This window comes from Centruroides sculpturatus, unplaced genomic scaffold (genome assembly GCF_000671375.1).
Source record: "Centruroides sculpturatus isolate CEXI.00-Female unplaced genomic scaffold, Cexi_2.0 scaffold15, whole genome shotgun sequence".
In the NCBI taxonomy this organism is placed as follows: Eukaryota; Metazoa; Arthropoda; class Arachnida; order Scorpiones; family Buthidae; genus Centruroides; species Centruroides sculpturatus.
In genome coordinates this window covers 1,672,943-1,698,355 of record NW_019384585.1, presented here as the reverse complement: position 1 = coordinate 1,698,355, position 25,413 = coordinate 1,672,943, and the positions used below count along the sequence as shown (strand labels likewise).

General features: G+C 29.0%; 1 protein-coding gene across 4 annotated transcripts; it reads left to right on the top strand.

Annotated features, from left to right (window-relative positions):
• Nucleotides 1–22,242, top strand: LOC111624582 (protein unc-13 homolog B-like). 4 transcript variants are annotated; one of them, XM_023367476.1, is made up of 4 exons: nucleotides 1–218; nucleotides 14,946–15,066; nucleotides 19,900–20,006; nucleotides 20,914–22,242. In XM_023367476.1, the coding sequence occupies exons 1-4, from the start codon at nucleotides 2–4 to the stop codon at nucleotides 20,967–20,969; spliced, it is 501 nt and encodes a 166-aa protein (XP_023223244.1). In that variant the 5' UTR covers nucleotide 1; the 3' UTR covers nucleotides 20,970–22,242. The 4 variants fall into 4 exon arrangements, with proteins under 4 accessions (XP_023223244.1, XP_023223245.1, XP_023223247.1 ...); XM_023367477.1 differs by lacking the exon at nucleotides 19,900–20,006 and adding an exon at nucleotides 19,612–19,718; XM_023367479.1 differs by lacking the exon at nucleotides 20,914–22,242 and adding an exon at nucleotides 19,612–19,718 and having other exon boundaries at nucleotides 19,900–19,941.
• The last annotated feature ends 3,171 nt before the right edge of the window (nucleotides 22,243–25,413 follow it).

Below are 25,413 nucleotides of genomic sequence, written 5' to 3'. Positions count from 1 at the left end.
AATGCATGTGTACAAAAAAACATTACAAGCTTTGATATATCCCATATCCAGTACAACTCCTCATAATTTTCAACCGTGGACAGCAACATCACCAACATATTGTTATGAATGTGAAGGTTTATTATGGGGAATTGCAAGGCAAGGAGTGAGATGTACTGAATGTGGTGTGAAATGCCACGAGAAGTGTAAAGATCTCTTAAATGCTGACTGTTTACAGAGTAAGTAATTATATCAAATTTATTTATGACAAATTAAATTACACCTATCTTACTAACAATAATTTAATATAAATATAAATTATTAAACATATTTAGATTTTATTTTGTTTTTAATGCTACTAAAATATTGATTAATAAAATATTTCTCTTGATGCAAAAGAAAGTAATTGACAGCTTTTATGTAAAATGAATCAAGTAAAATAACTTAAAAAATTTTATTCACTGATGAAATATTTCAATTGATGAAAAGCACACACATCATATCTTTCTTTGTTAACATCTAGCAAAGCTGGAATTTTTACTCTCCTTGTCATTGTACTTCTGTTGTAACTGCTGCTGTAACATTTATACATTTATAAAACATAAATTCAGCTTTGTAGCATTTTAATTAAAAGAATTAAAAATCTAATGTAAAATCTTTTTCTTTTACTGATGAAATATTTTCAAATGGTGAAAAGCATACTCACATCAGATGTTTCAGAAAGACAATCAGAATTCCATCCTACAAAGCATCTACAAAGAAATGTCTGATATGAGTGGTTTCTTTTATTGTTTGGAATTGTTTTATCAGTAACTAATATGTTTTTTTACAGGTTTTTGGGCAGTGTTAAAATAAGTTAAACTGTAATAGATATGTTTTATTCAAACACCAAAACTAACAAATTAAACTCTTCTGATTTCATAATTATATCTTTTTATCCAATTATATATTATTCAGTATTATATATTGAAATATTCAATATATTTAATTCAATATTATATATTCTTATCCAACTAATTATGTAACTTCTATTAGTGATTTAGGCATAGTTTTTGACACCAAACTTATTTTCAAAAATCATATTGATAAACAAGTCAGATGTGGAATTTTATAGCAATTTTGTAAACCCATAAAAGAGCATTGAGAACCATTTTTTAATTCTAATTTTCAGTCTTGCATTGATTATGGATTGCCCATCTGATCAATGGCTGCACCTTTCCTTTTACACAAGATTACTTCTGCTATTAATAAGATATATTTTGCATTTTACAAAATGTGTAATTTGCCTTTCACCGTTAAATCTAATATTGCTAGAATTCATCTGGGCATCCCATCTTTCTTCAAGAGAATTAAATATTTTGATTAGTTGATATATTACAAATATTTTAATGGTTTATATTTATCAAGATTGGCTTTCACTCCAAATTCCATTGAGAAAACTTCACTCATTTACTTATGTTTTTACTCCTTTTATCAAATCTATCCCAATGATGTTTATTCTACTGTATATCACAAAATCTTAATAATTTTGATGAATTTTTACATCTTGATTTTCCTGATTTTAAATTTAAATGTAAAAAAGCACTATATATATTTTAAGATTTGTTATCTTCTTTTATTTTTTTATTTATTTTTCTACTTATTTATTTTTTAACTTATTTGTTTTTGTTTTAAGGGGTGTTATTTGTTCTTACAATATGTTATTGTCAGCGCCCGCTCTAGCATTTATGTCACCCAGGACAAAAAGACAAATTGGCATCCCTTAAACACATACTTTTTAAAAATATATATCTTTTATTTTAAATAAAAATCAAATGGTTTTAAATTATAATAAAAACATTTATTTAAAATGAAATATGTAATATAAAATTAACAGTTAAGTATTACAAAACAGTAAAACTTAAAATGCACCTGTATGTATCCATCTTATATACAACTTATATCCTATTAAAATTAAGCAAAAGTAACATCAACTACCCTAAAATCACAAGAAATTTTTTTCTCACTTTTAGTTCTTCAGACTTTTTTATTAATTGTTTTAAGTTTACTTGATCAGCAGTTTCATGCTCAATCGCCAATATGGTCAAACTATTAAGATGAATTTGCATGGTAGTGGAACATAAAAAGTTCTTAATTCATTTTAATTTAAAGAAACTCCTTTTCCCACTAGCTACAGTTATTGGTATAGTCAGCAATATTCTTAAGACAACACTAAGATTTGGGGCAAAATTTAACATTGTTATTAATTTTAGTACATCGCTTATACTGTCTTTTTTGCCCAAAAGTCCTCTTTTATGGTTGTTTTCTTCGGAATTAATGATCTCAAATATTTTTTTAGCTTTTAGACAAAAATAGTAAATATGAAATGTAAATTGCATAGTAATTTTAGCCACAGAAAAAAATCAACAAATATAAATTTCAATTAATCATTTAACTTATAAATATTTTGTCACATTTACAACTAAAATGCTACTATTTAGATTTGCTGTCCCGGACAAATGTCTGGGTTGTCCACCCCTAGAATGGGCCCTGGTTATTGTAGGGGGGAGAGGCAGAAATCAAATGTCTATCAAGACTTTTTCTAAATGTAATGAAATTTTAAAAAATTATAAAATTTCAAAACTGCTTTTTGTTTTAAAACTTAATTTTCTCTTCTTTAAAGATATAGTAGAACTTTGATTATCTGAGATTTCACATTATCCAAAGTGAACCTGCAAATGAATACATTAGTTTTCTTATTGTTACAGTTATCATACCTTATTTTTCCAGCACTTATTTTATTATTGCAACTGTTTTCAGTTGTTTAAACATCCATCTTCAGACAGAAACAAATTTTTAGAATCAGAATTAGAATCTATTTTCTGAATAACTGAAAATTTGATACAATAGAATCTTCCAAATTTTGACACAAACACAACTTTTATAACTAATTTAAAACAACTGTTTAAAATGGAATTAAAAATTCAGATGAATTTAAATACATTAAAAGATCATCATAAAACCAAATACACTTTTAAGTATCCTGAAGTCACACATGGACTTCGTATAGGATTCCAAACATTGTTAATGTAAGATTTCAAAGTTTATATTGGGATCATAAAAACAAAATGTGACACAAAGATTTACCTTAACAAAAACAACATTTTAATATGCCCAAGCATACAAAAGTTCTCACAAGACTTAAGCTATCAGCCACTTCCAGTGAAACAATACTTGGCTTTGTAACTGCACCAGCATGTACAGTACAGTTAAAATTAATTATAATAAAGCTACCATGGACCTAATTGTAGTAATTAACAATGATACAAGTAATAATAAGCATGACATAATGGATTTTATAATTACAAAATTAAGGAGGTCAAAAATACTTCTTGCCAGCAAGGAGTGGAATACATTCAGCTCCAGTGTCCATCACCTTCCAGCATGGAATGTTCTGGAAGGTGATGGACTCATCTGGACTCATTTGAAAAGCTCCTCAATGCCTTCTTCCTCAAGCTTCTTTCACTACTATTCCTGTCTGTGTCTTGGGAAAAGTAAAGGCTTTTCTTTACTAGGCTGCCTTTTTGTTGTACTCTCCAGACAGTCTCTCCTTAGCAGGAGTCCATACTTCATACAACAAAAGAGCTGGTTTGGGCAAGTTTACAAAAATTGGATAGAACAAGGGGTAAGTAGAGGAGACAGAAAACAGTACGGCAGATTGCCACATTAACATCCTTTTTTTCATTGAAATTAATGCACATTTCTTGTTTGGCTGACTTATAAATCTTTCTTAAGTCTTTATCTCCTAAACTAGTTGTATAATGTAATTCCCATATCACATCCCATATCTGTCATGGCAAACTGGTATCTTACAAAGTAGTGAAACATGAGGAAACACCCGGTGTTTCCTCATGTTTCACTACTTAGCAGTTTAATTTAATTATAAGATTAAATTCAAACTGAATTATTTTCCAGTTTAGATTTCCTTTTTCATAGTTAGAAAGCCACAGATGATGTTGTACAGCAGGGGTGTCCAACCCGCGGCCCGCGGGCCGCATGCGGCCCAAGGCAAGTTCCAATGCGGCCCAAGAAACGTGTAAACAAAACTGACAAATGTTTTAATTTTTTATTATTATTTATTTATTTCAATGGCATAAACTCAAAAAAAAGTTTCACAAAGCCGTAAACCTCTATTCATATTTTATGTTTGAGTGGAAAGAAATATTTTCAAATACTTGGAGATATGTGAATGCGGAAGGATTACTAAATAAAGCTGGAGCTGTGACTCAAAGGATTATAGACCCAAATTTGGGAAAAGGAGGGAAAGATGAGAAAGGACAAAAGATGTAGTAGTGAGAAACGTTAAATAGATCTTCTGTTAAGCAAATATAGACCCGTAATTTTTCAACCTTTTTCACTCCTTTATCTTTTGTTCTTTGCCTCTTTTTTCCCGCACTTGGGTCTATAATCCTTTGATTCACAACTCCAGCTTTATTTAGTATTTCTTCCAACGTTGCAAGATTTGGCTACATTGGGCCAAATGTGGCTACTTTTTTTTGCTTGACGTAAAAAATATCATTTGGCGCTTTCGCTACTTTTTCGGCTACATATTATTTATAATTATATTAATTGAATAAAAATGCACTTTAAAATGATGTTTCGTCGCTTTTTAATAATTAGAGACCGAAATAAAACAAATATTTGTGTTTTTCAAATAAATTTTCTTTAGTCTCTTTTATAATAAATGAATTTATCTATTTCTAAGTAAAAATTGAAAGTGTCTGTAGAGGTAATTTTTTAAAATATCCTTTTTTCTTGATAAAGTTTTAATACTTATTATTATAATCTATATATGTTAATTTTTAAATATACTGTACTTGTATATTGGGACACAAGTATATATTATAAATACTTGTGGCCCAAAACTCCTTGACTTCTTCCAATGCGGCCCAGAGAAACAAAAAGGTTGGACACCCCTGTTGTACAGCAAACTTTGTTACCCATCACATCCACTATGTGTTTATGTACTGCACATTCTACGTTGCCTGTTATACTTAACTATTCTCATTGGTCCTTTCATATTCACTTCTTTCCTATTTCTTAGTGGATTATTCTCATAGTCTTTTATTAACTCTTTAATCCTATTTCTTTGATATTTCTGTTTGGCTGTTAATTCCTTGATATACTCCAATTTCCTTCTTTGTGTCTAACCCCCAGCCAGAGCTGTGCATGTGTGTCCTTCTAATTAGTGCTTTAAACATTGATATTTTGTAATTGAATGGGTCATGAGAAATTGCTGGACTATAGTATGATCAGTGCTTCATTTTTTTTATATACCCTCATTGCCACTTTGCTTTCATTGACATCTCAATCAATCTCAATGTTTTGTTTTAGGTTTCTAATAACTGTAGCCATGCTCCAAATGTGCAACAGAACTGTCTATTTTTGCAAATAAAGCCAGATATATGTTAATCATAAAAAGAATATAGACAAATAATGACAAACATAAAATTTCTGTAATTAGTTAAGTATAGTAAATGAATAAAAATCTTCAAACACCGGATTAATATAAAAATAATACCTCATCAAACCTTTAACCGGTATTAAATTTGATTCAGATTAGATGCAAACGTTTTCGGATCCTTCCCTGGGTCCTTTCTCAAGCACAGATTCTTCTTTAAAATTTGTTAAAAAGACCAGTAGAACAAACTTCATTTGAATGCGACGTTCGAAAAAATATAAATCCTTCAGAACTACATTTCAAAAGTCAAACAAACGTGAATCACGTGCATTCCAGTATTCCGTAAACAACATTCGTTACGTAATGCCCGGTATTCTTAAAACGGTTTTTATGGATGTGTTACATTAACAAAAAAATAAAAATAAAAGATCATATAAGCGGGAATGATGTTTTAATACCCAATTTACTATAAGTATTTATGTACGTGTATCTTCCTTCTGGAGTAGGGCCTGCCATGCTAGGGACAGGGTAATTTCATCCCTCGAGTTAATAGGCGCCGAAGTGTTGTATGCTTTGCAAATTTCCATTTGTTCCAACCACTTGAGGTGGTCTATAAAGGATGTGGTAATGAGGAGTTTGGCGTTGTCGAAGTTTACCGAAATCTCTGGGTCAGACACATATATTGATAACGATGTAGAACCTCTGTTGTGGAGGATGTCCCGTTGGTGTTCAGCCCACGTATATAGCACGTTTAGTGCCCACCAATAGCACGTTTAGTGGCGCCGATGTAGACCAGTTCCCTTTCAAATCTATGGTCCGTTAGGGGGATAGCTGGTAGTTTATCCTCGTTAGGTTTATCTTTTTCATTGCGCAGAAGCCTAAACATAGACGGGCACCTCCTGAATGACAAGCGTAATCCTTGTTTTTTAGCGATTTTCTGATACAAGGATGTTAGGAACAGGTTGTATGTGACTGGAACAATGCGATGGTCTTGCTCCACATTATCCCCATTCTGTGGAGGAGTAGGTGGGAGGCCAAAGCTGAATTGTTGTGCTAATTTATGGACCATGGTTTTGAATCCATGTTGTAGGGCGATGTTATGTAGATAGTTCAATTCTTGGATTAAAGCCTCCTGTGTTGAGCAATGCGTGTGGGCCCTCTTAACTAGTGCTCTAAACGCCGCCATTTTATATCTGAATGGATCACATGAGTTCGCTGGGATATACGTTGGGAAGTGACAAGTTTTGCGGTAGACAGAAGTGTATATGGTGTCTGCTCCAAATGCGATGTCCAAGTCAAGAAAATGTACAGCGGAGTCACTATGCTGCTCAAGCTCTATGGCAAGGCCATATGGATTGTCGTTCATCTGATTCGTAAAGAGGGTGATGTCGGGTTCATGCCTCCATAAAATAATGATATCATCTATGTATCGCTTGTACAATATGATGTCGTGGCTGAAATTCGGAATTATTTTATTTTCAAGCTGTCTGATTACCAGTTCACATAGGTTGCCTGAGACCGCACTACCCATAGGTACACCTCTACCCTGTGCATACGTGGTTCCTCCAAATTGAAAAATTGAGCTGTAGCAAATCAGATGTGAGACCTCAAGAATTTGTTGGTGTAACCCTTGGTCATAGATGTTTCGTAATAGAAAATCTCGGAGTGCGCAAAAACATGGTGGTAATTCAATGGATGGATATAAAGAACGGAAATCCATGACAGAGATGTAGGCAGGCTTTTCGATGTTTTTGAGGAACNTGAGACCTCAAGAATTTGTTGGTGTAACCCTTGGTCATAGATGTTTCGTAATAGAAAATCTCGGAGTGCGCAAAAACATGGTGGTAATTCAATGGATGGATATAAAGAACGGAAATCCATGACAGAGATGTAGGCAGGCTTTTCGATGTTTTTGAGGAACCCTATTAATTCCGCCGGATTGGAGATGGAGTATTGGTAATCTTGTAATTTTGGAGAGATGAAATCGTGCATGAATGCTTCTAACTTGCGAGTGGGGGCTGTGGCCTTATCAACCACAGGTCTCAATTTGTGGCCCTGCTTATTCATCTTAGCAAAAGCGAAAAGCTTGGGCGTATCTAGGGCGTCCATGATAATATCCCACATTTCAAGTACTGCAGCCAATTTAGAATTAGAAAAGCGTTTAACCCTGTTATGCAGTTTGTCGATTACTTTGTTTTGTTGTACGACGCATCTGGTAGCATTAATGTATTCATGCATCTCCTTTTCATATGTACTCCTTTTCGTTAAGACCAATATTTTGGTCTTATCAGCTTTGATCACTGTAATATTATTATTGCGAAACCATTTAAGTGCGCGTGTAAGGTCTTCTTTAAAGCGATATATTTGCTTAGTATCCTTTCGGATTTTCATGAGTGTCCCTACCAGGAGCTTGTGCTCCAGCCTGCATTGCTCTATGGATCAGTAAAATTACTGGGCTCTCCCACCACGACCAGATGGTGACCACGGGAGAGTTATTATTATTATTATATTTTTTATGCTATCAATGTCTCACGCCAAGTTTTAATTAGTTATAAATGTATTCGAAAATGGAACATATTAAAAAAAGCAATGATATTCAAAAAGCATTCCAATACGAAATCTTTCACCTAAAGATCCATGGAAAGGATCAAAAATGTTAGTCATGTTCATGATTATTTACTGGAGTTTTTTTTTAATTTCAAGGTATTTTAGTACTGTATACTTAGACTCCAGTCTGAAGAACTGGTGAGAGTAGAATAAACATGTTTTGATTTCCCTCATCAGTATGGCATTTAATTTAAACAAATTGATAATAGCAATGCATTCTGCTTGGTGGATATGATTTTTGAGATATATTAAATACTAAAATGACTTAGAATATTTTAATTTATGGTAACAATCAAAACTTATATTTAAGAAATTGCAATCCAATTNTATAGTAAATGATTAAAATGAATAGAATTTTTAAAAGATATTTTTGAAATTAAAGAAATTTTATATTTTGGTAATAAAGTAAAATACATTTATAAATTACAATGCAGAGTTTGATAATATAGATTATTTATGAGCTATTTTCATTATTCTATTAATTACCAAGTCTGAGTAATTACTGTCTATATATATTATTCTGAAGTTAGAAAAATAATGGTTAGAATTACCAACTTTTTAATGTTCTTGAATTTCCATTATCATATAGGCTGTTAGTTCTATAATATTTTAAGTATTTTTTAAGGATATCATTAAGTAAACCAGAACTACAATAGAATAGAGAAACAGTATTCTAATTACATTAGTTTATAGCCATTTTGTGACTGTAGGGGAAAAGATATATTTTTTTAATTTCTGTGCACTGAGCATGAAAATTAATTTAAAAATTACTTGGCATGTAAGGTTTTCAAGTTGTGATCTTATAGAATTTAAAAATACTTGCAAAGACTTAATGTTAAATACAGATGTGAAAGAAATTATTATTTTGTCACACCAGATTTTTATCAGATAGAAGTTCAAGATGATTGTTTTTCAGCATTAATAAGATTTTGACAAGTAAAGCACAAAATATCTATCAAGCACTTTCGACATGTATGGAATTCACTTCAATTAGAACATATTAATGTTAATGTAAAATTTATATCAACATTCTAAAATTTGTTTTCATTTTGCCTGAAGAAGACATTCTACACATGTTAAAAGTGCTTGTCAGATATTTTGTTTATTTTTGTGCTTTACTCATCAAAACTTTATTAATGCTGAAAGACAGTGATCTTTAACTTTTATCTGTTAAAATACAGATATTTGGAGACTTAAAAGTTATAGGGTTGTTGTTACTGGGACTTCAGGGTGGTTTTACTAAGTATTGTAGTTTTTGGGATAGTAGAGTAACACAAAATCATTTTAAAGTAAAAGAATGGCCTCAGAAAGATAAATTTGTTTCATGCCAAGCAAATATAAAGAATATATCTTTAGTTGATCCCAAAAAAGTCTTGTTATCTCCACTACATATAAAACTTGGATTAATAAAACCTTCATCAAAGCACTGGATAAAGAAGGTCTGCTTTCAAATACCTTAAACAGATTTTTTTCAAAACTAAGTGAGACTAAGCTTAAAGAAGGAGTATTTGTACATCAGATCAGAAAATTACTGCTGGATGCACAGTTTGCTCAAAAATTGAATGATGTTGAACTAAGTGCATGGATGTCTTTTAAAGGAGTTGTAACATAGAAAAAAAAATTCGTAAAATTTTGCTAATAGAGATAATTTGTTAAGAAGATTATTTATTTGTAATCTTGATGTGCTGTGTCAAGGCGATTTAGGCCGCTATATGCCTTTTGCCGGGGTAGGCAGGACTCTTAAGCCTTGGTAGGCAACCTGCCTAGGAGAAGGAAAACTCTGATCAGAAACCATGAGGAAGGCAACGGGAAACCACCTCAGCTATACCTCCCTTGTTAATGGAAAGCAGAAAACCTATTTATCATACTGGCAAATATGGGACTCATCTCCAAGAGAAAGGTGTCATGCCCAGCAGGAGAAGTTATGGGGCTTCCCAGGTCGTCACCACACAAAACCCCCATAGGAAGACCCCCATAGGAAGAATTCGAATAGGAACATGGAATATAAGAACCATGCTTCGACCGGATAAGTTGGAAAATGTCAAGAGAGAAATGAAGAGGCAGAATTTGGATATTCTTGGGCTTAGTGAAGTTAGATGGGAGGACAGCGGTGACTTTTTTAGCAATGAATTCAGGGTTATTTATTCTTGTGGAACTAAAGGAAAGAATGGTGTAGCATTTATTTTAGGTGAGAAGGTAAAAAACTCAGTTGAAAGAATTGAATGCAGAGGTGACAGAATTTTAATGATTAAAATAAAAAGCGATCCCATGGATATGATGATATTTCAAGTATACATGCCTACTGGAGACTATGACGATGAAGAAGTAGAAGAAATTTATGACCAAATTGAAGATATAATAGAAAATGATAAAACTAAGAAATGCCTAATTGTTATGGGAGACTGGAATGCATCTGTAGGAGGAGGAGGAGATGGAAAAATTGTGGGCAAGTTTGGGCTAGGAAATAGGAATGAAAGAGGCGAACGACTAGTTGAATTTGCTACCAAGCATCAATTAATAGTTGGAAACACATGGTTCAAACAATCCAAACGTCGACTATACACTTGGAAAATGCCCGGAGACATTGGAAGGTATCAAATAGATTATATTCTTATTCAAAGTCGTTTTAGGAATGCAGTCAAGAAAATTCAGACATATCCAGGAGCAGATGCAGATTCTGATCACAACTTATTAACTGCAGATATTGTGATGAAATTGAAAAAAGTTTTGAGAGCCAAAAGAATAAAAAGATGGAATTTGGAAAAGCTAAATGGAAATACTGGATTAAATTTTAAAGAAAACCTGGAATATAAATTAAAAGAACTTCCATATGACTTTGACTGTGAGTTTGACCCAAACGAAAATTGGAAAAGAATTAAAGATATAATAAAGGAATCGGCTGAAAATTTTCTTGGATATGTAAATGGTGCTAGAATAAAAATACCTTGGATTACTCAAGAAATGATTGAGAAAATGGATGAAAGAAGAAATTAGAAAAATATAAATAATGAAAAAGGGGGAATGATGTACAAGAAGCTAAATAATGAATTGAGGCATGAAACTGGAAAAGCTAGAGAAGCTTGATTAAGTAAGGAATGTGAGGAAATCGAAGAACTGAACAAAAAAGGCAGATATGATCTATCATACAAAAAAGTCAAAGAACTAACAAATGATCATACCCGCCAAATTCTGAGTATTGAAGACAAAGATGGAAAAGCACTTTTAACCCCAACTGATATAATGGGCCATTGGAAAGAATATATTGGAGATCTCTATGGAGAGAACACCAAACCTAAAGAGTTAAAATTGGAAAAATCTTCTCAAATAGCTAATGATGAAAGAGGACCTATTATCATGAAAGATGAAGTTGGATTGGCAATTAAAGAATTGAAAAACAAAAAGTCAGAAGGAGTAGATGGAATACCAGCTGAATTTCTAAAAGGGTTAGGCAAGGAAGGAATCGAGAAAATAACAGACTTATGCAATCTCATATATAAAACAGGAGAATGGCCTGAAGACTTTGCTCAAAGTATTTTGATACCTATACCAAAGAAAGCAAAAGCTAAAAAGTGTAGTGATTTTAGAACAATTAGTTTAATTTCACATGCCTCAAAAATCCTTCTTAAAATCATTAACAGAAGACTCTACAACAAGGCTGAAACATTTCTATGTGAAGAACAATTTGGATTCAGAAAAGGAACAAGGGATGCTATTGGCCTCTTGAGAACAATCTGTGAAAGAAACATTGAGGTTAATAAGGATACGTACATTTGCTTTATTGACATGGAAAAGGCTTTTGATATGGTTAACTGGACAAAGCTAATGGAAATCTTAAGAAAAATAGGAACAGATTGGAGAGATAGAAGACTCATTGCTTCACTTTATATGAATCAATCTGCCATTATCCGAACAAAAACTGGAGAAAGCAAACCATGCAGTATTGGAAAAGGAGTCAGGCAAGGGTGTACACTTTCACCTACTCTTTTTAACATTTATCTTGAGGAATTAATGAATGAAGCCATAAGTGAGGACAGCCTCGGAATTAAAATTGGAGGCCAATTAATACAAAGTATTAGGTTTGCAGATGATATTGCTTTACTTGCACCAAATGAACAAACTCTACAATGTTTGGTAACAAAACTCAACAAAACTTGCAAAAAATTTGGAATGAAAATTAACATAGCTAAAACAAAAGTGATGAAAGTTGGAAGGCTAATTAGCAAAGATTTGAAAATCCTAATTGATGGAAACAAAATAGAGCAAGTTCAACATTTTAGGTATCTTGGCAGCATTATTCAGGGAGATGGCAGATGTGAAAAAGAAATCAAAGAACGAATCAGGGCTGGAAAAATGGCTTTTTATAAGAACCTTCTTATTGGAAAAATGAACACTTAAAAAGAAGTTAATAAAATGCTTTTCCTGGAGCACAACTTTATATGGAACATGGACTTGGACCTTAAGGAAAAAGGAAATAAACTAACTTGAAGCATATGAAATGCGGTTATGGCGAAGAATGAAGAAAATCAAGTGGACAGAAAAGGTTAAGAATGAAGATGTTTTAAATTTGGTCCAGGAACAGAGATCTCTTTTAAAAAACAATACAAAGAAGAAAAAATAACTGGCTAGGTCATATATTGCGAGGAGAAGGATTAATGCGAGTGGCATTAGAAGGAAAAATTGATGCAAGGAAACAAAGAGGAAGAAAAAGAAAAGTATTGATAGATGATTTTTTACTAGGCAAAACTTATAAAGAAATAAAAGAGGAAGCCTGAAATAGAGAATGTTGGAGAAGGATAATTCTATAATTTGACTGCTTTCCACGGACCTTTCCTAGGACAGAACACCCATGAATGAATGAATGAACATAGATTTTGGACAACAAAAAACTACAGAAAATTTGTAAGAAAATTACTTGAAAACTACACTGAAATGGGTTAATGAATGTCCCATTAACTACACTTTTTATATTTGCATTTAAATGTTTTTGCCAAAAATTTGGGTGCTGTCAGTGATGAGCAAGGAAAGAGGTTCCACCAAGATATCCTAACAATGGAACCATGGTATAAAGGCAGGTGAGATCCTGGAATGATGGGAGACTATTGCTGGTTCCTTGTGAGAAAGTGATATAGAACATAAATGAAAACAAGCAATTTTTTATTGTGACATCATCACAATACTGGGCTGCAATTTTTAATCATATCTTTAATTTATTAAATTTAATATACAGTAGAACCCCTCTAATCCGTCACCTTTGGGACTGGGGGTATGGTCGGAATGCAAAAAAGGTCGGATTACCAGAAAAAAGTAAACTAAACAATCTTCCCCTTTGTCCAGTCTTTGTAGCACTGCTAATTTTTCATTTAATGAAAGAGTAACATGTTTACGTTTTACTCCTGACATGTTGAAAACACACACAAAACTGTACATGTACACACAATGTAAAACATATACTGTAACAAACACAGAAAAACGCCACGGACGGTGAGTCACCGATGAGTCGGGACAAGTTTCTCGACTCCAACCACGGTCGGATTAACCGGAGTGACGGACTAACCGAGGGCGGACTAGAAGGGTTCTACTGTATATGTTCTCCATTTTCAAATTAGTAGTGTCTCGCCCCGTACCTCATACTTTTCGTTTAGAATTGAGTCATGCTGGTCATGTTTCTGACTTCTTTCAAGGGAAATTTTTGAATTGAAATAAAATGACTTCTGATTTATATCAGAAGTTATTATATAGTTAATTGGTGTTTCCTGCTTATAAGGTTTCCATATCTGGGTTTTTTCCTTTAATCTATCTAACTCCATTTTTGAGATTAAGGAAAGACAGACAGACAGAAATATGGATGAGTGTGAGAATTTATAGATCTAAAATTTTTTTCAAATTGCAGCCCAATCAGCATCTTATCAAACTGAAAAACAATTTTTCAATTTGATATAAGTTGAATATCTCTCCTATTTTTACCTATATTTACAATAAATAAAATCTTTTGAGATAAAATAAAAATTATATTCTAGAACTCAAAAATATATACATGCTGGAAAATTATGCTTTCCATATTCATAAAAAAAAGGATGTTTCATAAACCCTTGTAAACTTGCTATAATATCAGTTGCATAAATTTTGTTTTTATTTGTTGAGTAGTTATTTTTATAACAGATGAGATTTATTTTAATTTATGTATTTTAAAAATATTTATTTTATTAATATATTATAAATATATGAAGAATTTAAAATAAAATAATTAAAATATCACTTTCTATATCAATGCAATTTATGCAAATGTTAGCTGTTTTTCAAAGTTTTTAAATATTTTTTAAATTTACTGTTTTCTCAGTAACATGATTTTTTATACATAAGAGATTCTCTTTTGAATTTTTTGATGAAGCATCTCACACTGAAAGTAAAATTTAAGGCTAAGTTTCTTTAATTGAGTTAATTTTAAATTGAAAAGAAAAGAATTAAGAGAAATAAGAAAAAAAATAAATTACAATAAAAATGCAAACTTTTCAAAAAATAAAAATAATTAACTAATACACTATTAATACAAAATGGTATCTAATATTTTTTAATATTCTGTATGCATCATGTATTGAACTACCAGGGATTAAAGTCTATTCATATCTTCTAAAAAGGGATTAGTTGTCTGTAGTTCTGCAGAGATTATCTATGGAAAGGTAGAGTTTGATGATTGAAATGCAGAATTTAAAAATTTTTATGGAGAAATAAATAAGACAAAAAATAGTTATATATTTTTAAAAAAATGTCAACAAGAATAACAAAAATGGAGGAGAGATTAGGTTGTTTCTTAATTTGATGTTTTATATAATTTTTAAAAATATTACTGTATAATTTCTAGTATTTTATTAAATATAAATGGTATTTATTGTGAAATATCTTTATTATTTTAATTCAATAGGAGCAGCAGAAAAAAGCTCTAAGCATGGAGCAGAAGATAAAGCCAACAATATTATTATGGCAATGAAAGAAAGAATGAAAATTAGAGAGAGGGATAAGCCAGAAATTTTTGAATTAATCAGGTAAATCTGAAACTGAAAATTATAATTTTATTATAATAAAAACATAATAGTTAATTTTATAGAATTAAAATTGTGTGAAATCATTTTAATTTTGTCATAATTAAAAATTCAAAGAAAAATTTTTTTAATTCTAAAATTCATAGTTGTCTAAAAATGTAATTATAATTATAAATCAATATATGATGGCTAACATTTAAATAGTAATGAAAATAATTATTTTCTTAATTTAAAATTTGCTATATTTAGCTATAATATATTTTTTTTAAATATTAATTTTAAAAAAAATCACAATACTATCATTTTCATTGCTCATTGCCATCACAAAATTGTAATTTTAATTTTCTTTCAAATTGAACTATTTTAATTGATTTTAGATTAATAATAATGAATATTTTGAGCTTATATATTCAAATTTTTCATTTTATAATTGTTAGGAAAAATTGTTAATATTTTTCCTGGAAATCTCTTTGTTGTAATATAAATCAGAAGGTTATACTCATATATGAAATAATCTTTGTATTTATAATATAACAAGTAAATATATCATTTTTGAATTTAAAAGTTGATATTAATCATTAGTAGAGAACATGAATGATGATCGAAAAATGTTTTGATTATAACTAAATATTGAATTTTTTTTTTTTTTTAACAGTTTAACTGATTCAAATTTATTCATTAATTTTAATTAAAAAATAAACAAAAATGTGAATAAAACTAGTTATAANCATTGAAATCTATTGGCTAATGATACAGGTAAATTCATGATCATGGCATTAACCATTAACCATCAACAATTAATCATGATGAAAAACTCTGTTGACAACATTAAAAGTTGTTTTAATGTCATTAACAAAGTTTTTCTCATTATTATTAATAACTTTATGTGTGTTCAAAAAAGAAACTGTAATTTTCTCAAGAATCCATTAAAAAATGCAAGTATTTAAAATGAAGAAGAAAGAAAACATTTATTTTTCCAATATTTAATGAATTTTTAACTGTAAATTTATAACAAAATAAATTATCATTTTAACACTTTGAGTGAAGGAAATGTAATTCATTATTTTTAAAATATTTTATAAATATATAACAATAATACAATGTATTTTTTTAATAAGTTATAAAGAAATATATGTTCAGAAATAGGAAAATGTTTTTAAAAATTGAATCTATTTCATATTTTTATCTACAAAGGCTTTAATTTTGCTAACATCTTTCAAGATTTCAACATGATTTAAATTTTTTACAGAAAATTTTAAATTATATGAATTAATCTTATTCAATTCCTCTATATGTTATTTCATAAAACATAAATTATTACATAAAATTGCATCATAATTTTATGATAGAAATAAATTTTATTGGGAACTGAGAAGATTATACAAATATACTTTAAAATTAAAGAAATAATCCCTCTAACATAAAAATATAAGCCTTGTGATTTAGTAAATTTCATCTGAAGAGAAATAGGTTAAAGCCTTCACACTCAAAGTGTTAAGTACTGAAACAGTCACTATAGGTAGATAATTAATCTTTTTGAGCTTTGTTTGATATATTTGTCTGGCTACAGGGAAGTCTTTGGCGTGGATAAAAAGAGTCACGCGGGGCACATGAAAGCCGTCAAACAGAGTGTCCAATGCCTCTGTTTATTAATTTATTATATACTTTTTAAACCTGTGAAAAACAATACAATTTTTTTAAAAATTTATTTGATATACTGTATTTTCTTGATTAAGCCACAGGGAATAAAAGTACTGTTAAAAATAAACCCAGGGTTGAATATAATAGGAAGCATGTTGAAGTACTGCACTATATGGGTTAATGTGGTTTAGAGTTTAGAAGTTCAAGTAAAATTCTACTACTACAAATTATCTAGAGTTGAATAACATTTTCTATTCCAAGGTTCACAAAACATTTTTTGAAATAAAATTATAAATATTGTCTAATTTTGAGTGTGGGAAAGTCACAATTAAGTTCATAAGTCAAGAGCTTATCAACTGAAGAATAATTAAGGAAATGCAAATTAGAAAGAGATAGATAGTTGAACCAGATGTTAGGCAAGATCTTGATTCCTACAATGACATACAAATAACAACATAACTGAATTGGAAGATTCTGAATTGGGTTAACTATGAAAACAGTAATTATTTTAAATGTTGTAGCTATAAATACAATCAATAAAAAGTTTTGACAATTTGGAAAATGTATGAATACATAAACAGTATTTCAGTTTTTACCTTTTCATCTTATGTTGCAAGGTAACTATATCCTTGATAAAATCCTGAGGTATATTTATGTTTTAAAAATAAAATCCTGGGATTTAAACAAAGAAATATGGTATGTTATTAATAAACAATACATATCATGATTAAGCAGTGTGTGTAATTTAATTCATATTATGATAATTATTTATAATTCAAATATTCAAGATAACAAGATAATGCTAAGTAAGCTATGATTTATCTTAGATTTACAAAATACTTTAATTATTTCTACTTAAAAATCATATTTCTGTACATACAAGGATATCATAACTGTGAAGAGTATTTTTTAAATAAGGTACCATTTTTTTTATAAGAAGAAAAATACTGTAAATATCGTTAAAATATATTTTTTCCCATATTCTACATACTTTTATCTAATTTTCTACATAATTTCCATTTTTGTTCAAACATTTGTCATACCGCCCAAAAATTTTTAAAATTATGACTTCAAAGAAATCTGCAGCCTGCCACCGGAAACATTAGGCCACGCTGCTTGTCTTTTATGGCACAGTGGAGTTTTCTCAAAGTCACACAATAAGCATCAAAATTGATTGTTGTGCCTCTTGGCATAAAATCCACTAACAAAGTTCCTTTCCTGTCCCAAAAGACAGTTACCATGATCTTTTGTGCTGAAATTGAATAACAGATCGTATCTTACAGTCGGCAAGTGACTCAATTTTCTTAAACATTATAAACTTCTACAGCTCAGCACACAGACAGATGATACGGCTGCAAATGGTATCTAAACACGCGCAAAGCTGATGCTCATGCACACTGCTGCAATTGTATGTCATTCTCCCTCTCATTCACAAAAGGACCTTATTTAAAAAATAGCCCTAATATAACTAAGTTTATCAGTTTTTAAAGAATAATAATCTTAAAAAAGTAAAGAACTTTAAGCATTTTTTTATGTAGTAACATTCTTCAGGAATTGCATTTTACAAAATAACACAAATTTCAAACAATACAAATTTCTCTTAGAACTTTGAAGAAATTTTAAAACTGAATATCTTTATATGATTCTATAATTATAAATTATATAATATAAATGTAGATTGTGGCAAACAAAAATTCATATAAATATAGATCTATTGTAGACAAAAATAAACTTTATACAACTATATTACAATTTTTAAATATTAAATATCAAATAATAACTGTTTACAGAAAAAATATATAAAAGAATATGCATTTTTTTAAAATTTGTGTTTAGAAAGAAATTTTTATAACAACAATAAAAATATATGAACAAAGAAGATATAATAAATATTAATAATATTTTATAGTGTTTGCAACAAAGAAAATAATACTTGCTATTAATAGAAACATTTACTTTATATTAAAATGCAAAACTTAAAAATTTTGCAACTTATTCTAAAGTATATAATAAAATGAGCTGTTTACCTATTTTAATTGTTCTTGATTTTTTTTTCTTCAATTTACATTGAAATCTATTGGCTAATGATACAGGTAAATTCATGATCATGGCATTAACCATTAACCATCAACAATTAATCATGATGAAAAACTCTGTTGACAACATTAAAAGTTGTTTTAATGTCATTAACAAAGTTTTTCTCATTATTATTAATAACTTTATGTGTGTTCAAAAAAGAAACTGTAATTTTCTCAAGAATCCATTAAAAAATGCAAGTATTTAAAATGAAGAAGAAAGAAAACATTTATTTTTCCAATATTTAATGAATTTTTAACTGTAAATTTATAACAAAATAAATTATCATTTTAACACTTTGAGTGAAGGAAATGTAATTCATTATTTTTAAAATATTTTATAAATATATAACAATAATACAATGTATTTTTTTAATAAGTTATAAAGAAATATATGTTCAGAAATAGGAAAATGTTTTTAAAAATTGAATCTATTTCATATTTTTATCTACAAAGGCTTTAATTTTGCTAACATCTTTCAAGATTTCAACATGATTTAAATTTTTTACAGAAAATTTTAAATTATATGAATTAATCTTATTCAATTCCTCTATATGTTATTTCATAAAACATAAATTATTACATAAAATTGCATCATAATTTTATGATAGAAATAAATTTTATTGGGAACTGAGAAGATTATACAAATATACTTTAAAATTAAAGAAATAATCCCTCTAACATAAAAATATAAGCCTTGTGATTTAGTAAATTTCATCTGAAGAGAAATAGGTTAAAGCCTTCACACTCAAAGTGTTAAGTACTGAAACAGTCACTATAGGTAGATAATTAATCTTTTTGAGCTTTGTTTGATATATTTGTCTGGCTACAGGGAAGTCTTTGGCGTGGATAAAAAGAGTCACGCGGGGCACATGAAAGCCGTCAAACAGAGTGTCCTAGATGGGACATCCAAGTGGTCAGCAAAAATAGCGATAACTGGTAGGTATGATGTGTGAATTCAGGTAGGTTGTGCCAATGGCAATGGTAGTGGTGTGCAGTGGCAGTGGTGATGGTAATGTGATTTGCCTGTGCTTTCTCTCGGTGCGTTTGGTTTATGTGCTTCTTATCAGCATGCCAGGAATGTGGTGTATTGATGTTATGTTGATGTGTCGTGTTACAGGCTGACATTTGGTGTTGATCCTGATACACATGTTGATGCTCTGCAACAGGGTGAGAGTTCCATCATGGAAGGGACTTGCAAGTGGTCAGCAAAGATTGCCATCACAGGTATACCCTCAGTTTGCTTGCCTGAGGGATATTCGGGAAGCTTTACATTGCTCTTTCTTTTGTTCTTTCTTTCTTATTTTTACTTTACTTCTGCAAATTTGTTTAGTTTAATGTTAAAAGTTTTTAATATTAATTTATTGATGAATTTATTTTTTACTCAAATCTAAAACTCTATCAAATTAATTTGATAATATACTAAAAACTTTTATTATTATATTAATTTTTTATTGTTTTCTTTTTTTCTAAATCTGTATTACATATTTTGCATATTTTTATGGGGATTTATTCCTTGTTATTTATAAAGAAACAATTTATATATATTTACTGTTAAAATAAAAATTGCTGTATGTAGGAATAGTAATTTTACATGCATACGCATTTAATAATTTTACACCTATTTTTAAATTATTCTTTCGTGAAATTTTTTTTAATCATAAATTTTATTTCTATTTAATGCTTACTATTATAAATAATTATTTTTAAAATATTGAAAATTTAGTGGTTAGTTGCTTTATCGGCAGCTTTTTAAATATTAGTTATTTCATATTCACTAATGAAAATGGTTTTGTATGTAATTAATTATTGTTTCTGTAAGCAAACATATATGTGATTGTCTAATTTTTAAGTTGATTTTATTTCCTAGGAGAAAAATTTATTTGTTTTGTTAGTTGTAGTTGTTTGTTTAAATAGATTTGCATGTCCTTGCTTGCTATCCTTGTAATATGTTATTGCTTTTATGTAGAAAATTATGTTGATTAGAAAAATATTTAATATTTTTTATACTTAAATTTTTAAATAATGAAATTTTAATTATGTAGTATTTTATTTATTAATAGTATATATAAACCTATTTTAATATGTTTTATTCTTAGACTTAGTTTTAAAAAATTTGTTTTTTCTTAATTAGAAATAAATAGCTTACTTATTAGCTATGAAATTAAACTGATATTGATTGAGAGATGATCAAAGAAAATGAAAAGTAAATGGTAGGTAATTAAGACATATTATCACCCTTGAATCTCTTGAAAAATATTTAAAATCCAAAAGTAAGAATACAGTAGAATCTGTTTATAAGGTTTATTAAATAATAAAAATGTTAGCAAATTTATATTAATGTATATAAATTGAAATAGTACATTATTTATTAATTAGGTAGCATGTATCAATAAATAATCTAGAAATTTTCAAGAAATATTTAAAATTCTTTCTTTAATTTACTAAAATATCATCCATATAATATAGATAAATTGGAAGGAAAAGACAGAATAATACCTATGTATGAAACCACAAATCTCTTGTTATTATTTTTATCAAAAAGATAATTTATGCAAGTTTAAACCTAGGTCTAAATGTTGGGGGGGAAAAGTATACTTCTGAACGACAAAATTTGAATTTTGCATATGTACTAGTTGCATGTTGTACAGGAGTTTACTGTAGTTGAAATCAGTCATTTTAGATGTTTTATAAATAAGAAAAATATTTTGAAAGAATAAAATATTTAAAGATGATGTTATCAAATATGCATTTGATTTTTAACATCTATAATAATTGAAAAATAAATATAGAAACCTAAAATTTTAAAATTTTTTCAAAACTTAGACATTTGTTGATTTTATATTTTATATTAAAATGCTTGGAATATCCTCTATGAACATAGGTATAAAGTTCAATAGTAATAATTTAAAATTATGAGTTAATTAAATGTACTCAGAATGTAACATTTAACTCTACTACTGTGGCACTTGCTTACAGTCTTGATGAGAAACATATAAAATCAACCTTATTTAATGCACTTACAATGTCAAGTGCAGTCAAAGCTACAAACTATTTTGCATATATTTAAATGTAATTTAAAATGTATATACATAATTTTTTATTAAAACTTGATCAATAGTTTTTTGAGAAATTATAGATTCAACCCAAGTGATTGGGCTGCAATTTTCAAATTGCAGACCTATACATTATCACTGTCTGAGACACAGTCGAGACTAAATATGGAAAGGTTAGGGGCCAGAGGCTCTGATTAACTGTAAATTAACTTCTAGTTGAGATTAGAAGTCATGTGGCATCAATTCAAAATTTTATCCAGAATGGAATTATATGAATGATCAGCATGACATTTATTTGTTATCAGGAGAAGTATGATGTACAGGGGAAAGACCACTAAAATTCAGACCAAATATGGAAAGCTTAAGGGCAGGACACCCTGATTGATTAACTATATAAGAACTTAAGGTCCAGACTGGAAATCATGTGATTTTTTAAAGTTAAAAGATGATTAAAAATTGCAGCCTAACATTGTGACAATATCACAATAAATAATTACAGTGGGTGATCAGTTAATGAACATAATCCGTTCCAAGACTTTATTCGCTATCTGAATTGTTCGTTAACTGATTATCGATTTACCATAGGTTTTAATGGCAATTTAATTAATTTTTCTGGAGACCCCCAAAAATAAAAAATATATACTTTCTTAGTACATTTATTTATATGTAATAATAAAAATACATACATATGAAATCTTGCATTTTTATTAGTCATGTTTTTTCCATTTGAAAGGGTTAAAGAATCTGTCTGGAGACCCCCAAAAATAAAAAATATATACTTTCTTAGTACATTTATTTATATGTAATAATAAAAATACATACATACACAAGTCTTGTGTTTTTATTAGTTTACATGTTTTTTTTTCGTTTGAAAGGGTTAAAGAATCTGTCTAATGTCGATTGCTTTTCTCTCTTCTTCAGGATTTTTTGTAAGTAATTAATAGCATTTCAATTGTAGAAATTCCCAAGACTCAACCTGGTTTGGATGCCATTCTGACATCCTCCCACTTCTTCAAAGGATCTTTAATAACAGATATCGGCATTAATCCTCTTTTTCAGAAGAAAACATATCTCGCCAAGTTTCTTGGTGTTCTTCATTCAAGAGTTCTTGGCATTCTTCTGTCGTCAGATCCGTTTCAGGTTCCATTAGAAACTCTTCGATTTTCTTTATTTCTCAGATGTGATTTTTGTTACTCCTTTAGCTGCTTGAGTCTTCTTGATTATACAGTATTTTTCTGAAATAAGATTGAATTGCAGCCTACTGTAGACCTGTTCAAGCCATACTACCCAGCAACATTAGGTATCTTCTGCTCACTCTCTACCTCTGCTATTATATTCTCATCTTTCAAAAAGAAAAACACACGCAAAACTTAACGAGTGCCTACCCGACAGTCTCGCAAATACATAAAAGAATTGTTTTGTAAGAAAAATAAAAGGCTGGAATTACAAGGGAGAGTTTCAAAGTTCGGAGGAATACTATCTGATCAGTATATACCAACTTGAGTGTTGATGTCAATGTCTCCCTCACTCTGAAAAGTTTCGAATTGTTGTCTGAAGACAAGGGAAGACCAATCAGTATTCATTATTTTATGTCGCTTCTTCTTGTGTTTGTTCTGTGGGGTGTTCATTATCCAATCATGTGTTCGTTATCCGAACATAAAAATCTTTCACGAAAGTGTTTGTTATCCAATCTGTTTGTTAACCGATCACCCACTGTACTTTGAATTATACAGGTGCTAACGTGGCTTTTCTTTTTAGTCTAGCGAAAAAGAAAAGTCACCTTAGCACTCGTATAATTCAACACAAGACTAGACAAGAAGTGTATCACATAAATTACTTGTTTATCTTTATAAGTGCTTCATATCAGCATATCATTAAGATATACTGATAAATTTGTACTTAGGATTTGTAAACAGAATATCAAAATAATCTTTTTAAATAGGTTCTACTGTGTTTTTGCAATAAATGCAATACATTTTTAACTAATTACTAAAATCTCTACTGCATAATTTTATTTAATATTAGAATATCTATAAAATGACTAACAAATGATAACAAATGAAATCTGTACTAATGAATAACATCCAAAAAAGTATTACAATCTTCTCTTCCAATAAAAAATTTCTAATTAGAGAATTAATAAATTTAAAGTAATAATTAAAGTTACATAAAACTTTTTAACTCTAACTACTTTTCTTTGATCACTTATTCTCAAATAACATCATATAATTTCATAATGTAATGGTTTTTATTTATTTATTCAAACCTGAAATATCCTACTTATTGTTTTCATTATTTCAATAATACTAATAACAAATTTACTATAATTTATTTAATTATGATACAAATGCAATTTAACTAAGATGCCATTTGAATAATGTAGATTTAAAAATTTTATGCATGACTTAATAGAGATTAATAAGTGATTACAATTTGTATAATTATAGTATAATTACAATATATACATAACTATTTTATCCCCAACAAATTCAGTATGATATATACATAAACCAATTAATTTTGATATTATTTTATAAAAACTTTATTGCTTAAAGAAAATAGATTATTTCACTTGTCTTGAAATGCAGCCAAACTCGCTGTGCTTGTATTAACAATTTATTTTTAGATAAATGACATTTGGAACAGAAAATTAAAACCCAAATTATTATTAATTTTGGCTTATGTATAAACAAAATGCTTTGACATAATTAGTTATAATCTGAATTTTCAAAAATATAATTAATAAATTAATGTAATTTAAACTAATATGCAATATATTTTTATTTTAACATTCATAAAAATTGTAGTTTAATTATAACAGAACAAAATATATCAGTATATATCTAATTAAATTTGTTTTTACTAAATGATTGGCTGCATGTTTTCTTGTTTATATAATCTGTGATACACAGTGGAACTATTGATATAGACAGAACTATTGTAATTTATTGTCATATGCTGACAAAATATATAAATGTAATGATCTTTCATATTATTGGACTATGTAAATTATGTTATAATAGTTCTTTTAAAATAAATATCAAGTTGAAAAAAATACCATTGCATATTTGGGGAAGATGTATACATGCATTAGAATTTACTATAAATTGCTGGGGGTAAAATATGGTATACTAAAATAAAAAATAAATAACAAACATAATTTCATTTTTATTTTGTTAAAATTAGTAAATAAAAGTCCATGTTCTATGTGATTTGATCTGCATGTGTAAATGATTGAAAACAAATGTAATAACGTTTTTTAAAGTTTTTTAAGATTTTATTATTATTTTAATTTGTGAATGTGAGGTTATACGGTTAGAATTTTTTCTCTCTGAGAGAATGTAATACAGTAGAGCGTCGTTTATCCGAAAGCTGGTTATCTGAAACATCTGTTATCCGAAAGCATTCTAGTCGGCAAATTTAAATTTTCGCTAGTGCTGTGGCACTGCAATCTTCGGCTATTTCTTGGGCTACTCAAATATTTTACGTTTTTGATACTAAATTAACATCTGAAGTATAATTTTTTATTGTTTTTATATTTTTCAATATATTTATTTTGTTTGTACAAAATAAAAAAA

What these genes read in the sequence shown, in the direction of transcription:
- LOC111624582 (XM_023367476.1), top strand. Translation starts at nt 2, where the DNA reads ATGCATGTGTACAAAAAAACATTACAAGCTTTGATATATCCCATATCC. An exon ending in AAATGCTGACTGTTTACAGA is followed by an intron (nt 219 to 14,945) that starts GTAAGTAATTAT and finishes TTAATTCAATAG; the next exon opens with GAGCAGCAGAAAAAAGCTCT. An exon ending in GAAATTTTTGAATTAATCAG is followed by an intron (nt 15,067 to 19,899) that starts GTAAATCTGAAA and finishes GTCGTGTTACAG; the next exon opens with GCTGACATTTGGTGTTGATC.